The sequence below is a fragment of the Oxyura jamaicensis genome, chromosome 1 (assembly GCF_011077185.1).
Source record: "Oxyura jamaicensis isolate SHBP4307 breed ruddy duck chromosome 1, BPBGC_Ojam_1.0, whole genome shotgun sequence".
Classification (NCBI taxonomy): Eukaryota; Metazoa; Chordata; class Aves; order Anseriformes; family Anatidae; genus Oxyura; species Oxyura jamaicensis.
The window spans coordinates 177416310-177423648 of NC_048893.1; the positions used below are offsets into that span (position 1 = coordinate 177416310).

At 45.2% G+C, this 7339-nt stretch overlaps 2 protein-coding genes across 2 annotated transcripts in view; one reads left to right on the top strand and one right to left on the bottom strand.

Annotated features, from left to right (window-relative positions):
* Positions 1–1781, bottom strand: part of ATP7B (ATPase copper transporting beta) — a 45173-nt gene extending 43392 nt beyond the window's left edge. The window contains exons 1-2 of the mRNA XM_035323594.1: positions 1721–1781; positions 422–642 (exon numbers count right to left, since the gene is read on the bottom strand). Of these exons, the coding sequence (XP_035179485.1) occupies positions 422–440 (19 nt within the window). The 5' untranslated portion in view covers positions 441–642; positions 1721–1781. The remainder of the gene's footprint in view (positions 1–421; positions 643–1720) is intronic.
* A 277-nt stretch (positions 1782–2058) lies between these two features.
* On the top strand, positions 2059–7229 carry ALG11 (ALG11 alpha-1,2-mannosyltransferase). Its single transcript, XM_035323674.1, has 4 exons — positions 2059–2186; positions 2961–3194; positions 3946–4871; positions 6743–7229. The coding sequence occupies exons 1-4, from the start codon at positions 2095–2097 to the stop codon at positions 7012–7014; spliced, it is 1524 nt and encodes a 507-aa protein (XP_035179565.1). The 5' UTR covers positions 2059–2094; the 3' UTR covers positions 7015–7229.
* The last annotated feature ends 110 nt before the right edge of the window (positions 7230–7339 follow it).

Sequence of the window (7339 nt, forward strand, 5' to 3'; positions counted from 1 at the left end):
CGACTTTGGAAACTCACAAAAAAGTGATTATACCATTTCAGGAAAAGCAAAATATTTTGTTGGGTTCAAGCTAAAACATACTCCTGACACTTAGAAATGATACACCTTGTGCTGGAAGCTCTGTGGGCTAAATCCTCCTTTCTCCTTCCCACTACCACTAACCTTGCAATGAGCTTTGACTGGAAAGCACAAGTTTCACTTTTCTAGCCATATGAAGTCAAAAGTGTCTGACTGACTGAACAGAGTTAAATTCAAAACATGGCATCTGCCATGTATGGCTCTGGCAACAAAATGGTATGTAGATGTCTACCTCTTTTTTTTTTTTCTTGATTCTCAGAACTCATTCAGTCTCATCTTGATTAAGCCATGGCTAACTTGTAATCCATCAGCTTCATAAATAAACTCAATTTAAGATTCATACCTTCCAAGGGAGTGGCCATAAGCTCCTTTTCAAGTCAGTGGAGAGACACACAACTTTCATCATCTAAAACAGACCGGACCATTTGTTCCCTTGAAGAACTATGCCTCTTCTCTGAACCGGGCAGTTAGCTTCAAATGTTGACAGTGCAAGAAATGTGTCTCAAGTTGAGAGATGTGAATCCAGCACAGGTCTCTTCTGCAAACATCTGACAGGCAGCTGGTCTGTTGGGGAAGAGAAGAAGATTAAGGGAGAGAAACCAGTGCCTGTTGCACCCAACTTATGAGAACTGCTGGATTGGAAATGAAGTGTCAGGTCACTCTTGTCAGCCTTCCCAACACATCTGTTCCAATGTAACTGCTCACATAAAGGCAGAGATGCCCTTGAAAAAAAGTACAGTCAGTTGTAATTAGGGCAGTGAAGGCATTTAGATAACATCAGTAACAACTACTACAACTCTAACTTTCAGGGCTTGACATATTCCCAACTTTCACCCCTGCATGGAGGCTCCCTGAAAGCAGCACTCAACCCAGATGGGCCAACACCAACTAATCATTACTTACACTCAGCTCTTACCACTTCCACCACTGCAGAGGCTTCGTCTCTTGGCTTCAGGCTGTAGCCATAGCAAAATAAACTCTGGACCCTACAACATTTTCTGATCAGGAAGCCACAGGAGGACCTTCACAAGCATCCTGAACAGCCCCAAGACCTCAAAACGCACCAAGGGCTGTGACATGGAAGAGAGCACTTCAGCCTCAATGAGGTTGAATGATCAGGTTTGGTACAGGTAAAGCATCTTTGAAATACCTTCCAATTTTGGACAGATCAGCTCTGCAAGAGACTGGAGACAGACTTATCTGCAACAGATCTGCCCCATAATTTTAAGGAGATGATGGGAAGCGCCTACCTACATGACAGCAGATAGAATCACAGAACCATTACAGTTGGACAAGCCCTCCAAGATCATCTGGTCCAACCATCCCCCTACCACCAGTGTCACCCACTAAACCATGTCCCTAAGCACCACGTCCAGCCTTGCCTTGAACACCCCCAGGGACGGTGACTCCACCACCTCCCTGGGCAACCCGTCCCAGTGCCTGACTGCTCTTTCTGAGAAGAAATGGCTCCTCATTTCCAACCTGAACCTCCCCTGGCACAACTTGAGGCCATTCCCTCTAGTCCTATGGTTATAGGACCAGTCCACTGGTTATCTGTGAGAAGAGGCCGACCCCCAGCTCCCCACACTTTCCCTTCAGGTTTTGGCAGACAGGGCCACACTGTTTAAACGCTCCCCCTCACCTAGCTCTCAGCAGCCTCACATGGTGAGGGGGCACACGCCAGGTTTCTCACTCTACTCCCTGGGCGGCCATTTTAGGCACACGAAGGCTCGCTGCGCTACGCAGCAGCACTTACAAAAGCAGCCCTGCCCAATTTATCCCTACACCGCTACTCCGGCCTGTGAGTATCCCCTTAGGGGAGACAAAACGGAAGGGGAAGTCAAAGAAGAGGTAAAAACCCGATATCCAGCAGTGCCCCCACACACCCCACAAACAGCGCCCACAAACACTACCCCCTCCCCTTGCCCCCACCACCCCCCTGCTACCTTTTTCCCTCCCCTCAGGCTCCCATTTCTTTGCCCCGCCCCCTGCCTGTCCATCTCCCGCGGAAAGCCAATGAGAGAGAGGCAATCCCACTTGGCCCCGCCCCCCGAGCTGCCTCCTCTTCCGTCAGGACGCCACAAGATGGTGGCGGGCGGGACGGGCAGGTACGGGGCGGTGGGGGCCGGCACCTCTGTGGGGAGCGGGCCCTGGGCCACGCTCAGCCGCCTCACGGACGGGAGCCCGGGGAGGGGAACGTGGTGCTGGGCTGAGCTCCGAGGACGGGCTGAGCGGCTCTGCGTTAGTGCGGGGCCTAACGGGGCTGGCCCGGCTGAGGGGAAGCTTTAAAAAGTCTGTTTAAGGGTTGTTTGCGGCTTTGCAGCCTTTATATGTCTTTATATGGCGTGTATGTGGGCGTATAGCATGTAATATAACGTCTGTGTATGTCAGCATGTTGCCCCAATACTATATATACCATATATATATGCACAAATATCTATTATTAATAATCTAGAATTGATAATTGGGAAAAAAAATATTTCCCCAGACAAGGTACTTTTATCATAATTGTTGAAAAGAACCACCAATATCAGTGATTTAACTCCAGATATCGCCCCATACCCCTCTACTCATAAGCCCGTCTCTCTATTACAGAATGACAGAATCATCCAGGTTGGAAGAGATCTCCACTAAACCATATCCCTAAGCTCTACATCTAAACGTCTTTTAAAGACCTCCAGGGATGGTGACTCCACCACTTCCCTGGGCAGCCTATTCCAGTGACTAACAACCCGTTCAGTACGGAAGTTCTTCCTAACATCCAACCTAAACCTCCCCTGGCGCAACTTTAGCCCATTCCCCCTTGTCCTGTCACTGCACTGTGTCTCTTCTATTTAATAATTACTTAACTCCTATGTTTAACGATTTCCCCCTCGTTTCAGGTTGCTGTGCTCGCTGCTGGTCCCCGCGTTGTTTCTCAGCGGAGCTCTGTGCCTCTGCGTGGCGGTGCTGCTGTGGGCAGCGCGGCTCTGGCTGCAGGCGAGGAAGCAGCGGCTCAGCCCGGCAGGGAGGGATGGGAAGCGACCCGTGCTGGTGGCGTTCTTTCACCCGTATTGCAACGCGGGGGGCGGAGGGGAGAGGGTCCTGTGGTGTGCCATAAGGACGCTCCAGAAAAAGTAAGCACATGCATTTGTCAAATACCATATTTCACGCTCAGCTACTTATGGTATTCTTCATGCAAATTGTGTTATTTTTGCATATTTAAATGGCTATCGTTAATTTACAGGCCCTGAAGTTTTTTTTACATCTGTGTTTCAGCTGGTTATGCCTTCTGGCTTCAGCACTCTGCCCAGATTGTATTCTGTCCTCTGTCTTCTGCACAGCTGCGGCACCTGTCACTTCTTTCCTCCTAGGCCGAACCCCTCCTCTCTCATTGTATTTTTTGGTACCAGAATGGGACTTTGAGGGACGCAACAGTCACCTGCACACAAGTTCTAGCTTTGATACTTGCCTCTTGTTGAAGGAGACAAAGTTAGTATCTGAAGTGGATTCAGCATGGGCACAACTCCTGGCTTTGTGCAGCCTTCTGCATTTTGTTCATGCTGCACTCTAGATGGATGTCTCCTAACATAGTGCAAGGCACTCTTTAAGTCTGATATTTATTAATACTAGGCTCCTTCATCTTTTACTAAAAAAAAAAAATCCAAGTCTTCAGCCATCATGCTTTACTGTAGATCAGAAAAAATAAAATAAAAGTATAAAGGAAAGAATTCATAGAATCAATTTAGCTAAATCAAAATAATTTCAGAGCTAGGCCAGACGTTTGTTCTGAACATATTTCTGGATTACTTTGAATGGATAATATTTTAGTTTCAAGTTATATAATTTGTTGAGAACATGTGACATTCTTTTTCCTTACTCTTACAGGTACAAAAACATAATGTGTGTTGTTTACACTGGTGACAGAGATGCCACTGGAGAAGAAATAGTAGAAGGTGCTTTCAGAAGGTTCAATATTAAATTAACTCATCCCGTGAAGTTTGTATTTCTAGAAAAACGCTATCTCGTGGAAGCTTCTCTCTATCCTCACTTCACATTGCTGGGACAAAGTTTAGGCTCTGTGTTCCTTGGCTGGGAAGCTCTTCTGAAGTGTGTTCCTGACATTTATATTGACTCGATGGGTTACGCCTTCACGCTCCCCCTCTTTAAATATTTAGGAGGTTGTCGCGTTGGATGTTACGTCCACTATCCCACCATCAGCACTGATATGCTGTCGGTGGTCAGGAATCAGGACACCAGGTTTAACAACGCAGCCTTCATCACAAACAATCCACTCTTCAGCAAATTCAAACTCGTCTACTACTACTTGTTTGCGTTCTTGTATGGGTTGGTTGGTTCTTGCAGCGACGTGGTTATGGTTAATTCTTCGTGGACACTCAACCACATCCTTTCCATCTGGAGAACTGGGGCTTGCACTAGCGTGGTGTATCCGCCGTGTGACGTGCAGACCTTCCTGGATATTCCGCTGGAAAAGAGCACTGCTGAATATTCGATTGTTTCTGTCAGCCAGTTCAGGCCTGAGAAAGATCATCCTTTGCAAATCAGAGCCTTCGCTAAGCTGCTGAAAGAGAAGAGACTGGGGCAGCAGCCGTCACTGAAGCTTATTTTAATTGGAGGCTGTCGTAACCAGCAAGATGAAGAGCGTGTAAATAACCTGAAACGTCTCTGTGAAGAGCTGGGAGTTAGTGACAACGTGATGTTCAGAATAAACATTCCTTTTGAGGAGTTAAAGAAACACCTGGCTGAGGCCACCATCGGCCTGCACACGATGTGGAACGAGCACTTTGGGATCGGTCAGTATCTTTGCTCATTTTTCAGTCGTTTGTCTCAGAGGTTAGAATGCAGCTGGGGAGTGTTTCACGGCATGATTAAGGCTCTGGGGTAGTGTCTGAGCACGGAGGTGTGCACACCGAGCAGGTGCCCAAGGCCCTTTCTTGTCAGTGGTGATCTTGGTGAGGTGGAGCCTACAGGGCTGACTGAGATACCGCCTGCCAGGTGAGGCTGTAGTACAAGCTGGATCACTGTAGGCATCACAGACTGTATTGATTACGGGCATCCATTAGGCATCTAAATAGACAAATCCCATCTGAGATGCCCTGCCTGACCTCCAGCTATCGCTCTGAGGACACGTCACTCACCCTAAGGTCCTGTGTTACATTTGTCAGACTCGCACAGATGCTGTCTGTACCCTGTGGAACCTCAGAAGGCTGCAGGTTCTTCTGTTTCATCATAGAACAGGGACACAATTCACACTCAGAGATCTGCATCGTACTAGCAAGCCCCCTGTGGGTGCCACCAGGCACCCTAGGCCACCTCATGGCACGAGGTGCGTGCACTGATGCAATGAAGTCCTTAAATCTGTCACTGCAGCGTGGAGCTGGATCCCAAAGAGGAGTTGGGGCCTGGTTTGCACCGTGCTGTCACACAGAGTTAAGGGGTTGGGCACAATTTATTGGGATTAGTTGAGCCTCCCTGACATTGAAGGGGAATGCAGGATTGCCTGTGTCATGCATCTACAGCAGGGTAAGCGAGCAGTCAAGCAGAGAGGGGTGCTGTGCTTGGCTGTAATGTCACCAAGCTGCAGGCAATGTTGTCAGATTTTATTAGCATACAAGCAAGTAGCAGGAATACTAGCTTATAAAAAATCTTAGTCTGGAGTGTCTCCCAGAAGCAACTGCTACAAAATAGAAATAATGATTTCTCATATTTAAGCTCCCTTAAAAGCTTACCCCCCCCCAAAAAAAAAAAAAAAAGTGATACAGTTGCACTGTGCTTTTGCATTTCAGCAGGATTTGACATTAATCTCCATTGGCTTTTTACCTTTAAAAAATAATTCTAAAACTTTAGAACATTATTTATAGTTGGCAATCTTTGAGCTACTGGAACTTAACCAAATCAGAACTGAGAACACTCGGTAATTAAAGTGATTTGAGGTCTTATTTGGAACCATGGAGGAAAGATGAAGTTGATGTGTATATTGTGTGCTATTCCTTTCTTGCTGCTTTTGACTGAGCAAAGCTTTCTCTCAAATAACCATTTCATTAAAATTTCTACCACTAAGAATACGGTGATAATTTGGCAGGACAAACATGTAGATCTTGTCAGAAGCTGTAAAGATGTGTTTATTTGCAAAATACTGAACTTCTGCTTGAATATCATCCAATTGATATGAGTACAATCAGCCTTTCTAAATCTTAAAAACATTCAGTCTGACTGAGAAATTGAATGCAGCTACATTCAGCTCTGTTTTGTAATTATTTTTTGCGGCTGCCACTAAACCATAAAAGCAGGTTTTTGTTTTCCATCCAGCTTTGCACTGTTCTACCACAGAACTACTTTCTGTCCTCATCTTTACATTCATTTCAATATCTAGCTCTTTATCCCCATATAACATACATCTTATAAACCAGGTATGCTACGAGAACCCCAGCTTAACCAGTTATATCTGATTTCTAATTTCAATCTTATGTTTAAGGGAAAGTATTATTTCAGTCCTTGGGATTTGTTTTTCCCATAAGAGCACTTAACTTTATTTTTCAAACTGATGTAAAAGTCCAGTCCGTAGTAACTTCTAGGAGAATTTTATTGCAGTTTTAAATTTGCAGTGCACAGCTGAAGTCTGTGATGTACCCATTCATATCAGCATGTTTTGTATCTTTCACAGGGGTGGTTGAATGTATGGCAGCTGGCACAGTTATCCTGGCTCACAATTCTGGAGGCCCCAAATTGGATATTGTGGTACCTTATGAAGGACGCATTACAGGCTTCCTAGCAGAAAACGAGGACAATTATGCTGAGAAAATGGCTTATATCCTTTCTTTGTCTCCTGAAAAAAGGTTAGAGATCAGAGAAAACGCTCGTCGGTCTGTGTACAGGTTTTCTGACCAGCATTTTGAAGAGACATTCCTATTATCTGTGGAGCCATTATTTAAATAAATGTATGTGAATAAAAATGCATATGAGTAAAGATATCTTTTTATATTTGACCAGGTATGACCTGTAAATATATGTAATTTATGATCCCTTGGTCCCATTCAATAAAGAGACTTTTTTTTTGCTTTCTGTCAGGATATCTGCTTTATGTAATAGAAATATTTTACTGTGAAATACATCACTGGGAAATAAATGCTTCTGGAAATGTGTTGACTCTGTGACAGTACGCAGTGACCTTCTGAATTCACAGTGCTTTCCTGGGTAACAGAATTACATCTGTAAGATCTTTTAATATTTTGTTTTCAGTCAGTTTCTACACATCATGATT

Bases quoted from the DNA above. Each gene is read 5' to 3' on its own strand.
- ALG11 (XM_035323674.1), top strand. From the start codon at position 2,095: ATGAGAGAGAGGCAATCCCACTTGGCCCCGCCCCCCGAGCTGCCTCCT. The intron at 2,187-2,960 runs GTACGGGGCGGT...CCCTCGTTTCAG, and splicing joins GTGGCGGGCGGGACGGGCAG to GTTGCTGTGCTCGCTGCTGG. The intron at 3,195-3,945 runs GTAAGCACATGC...TTACTCTTACAG, and splicing joins ATAAGGACGCTCCAGAAAAA to GTACAAAAACATAATGTGTG.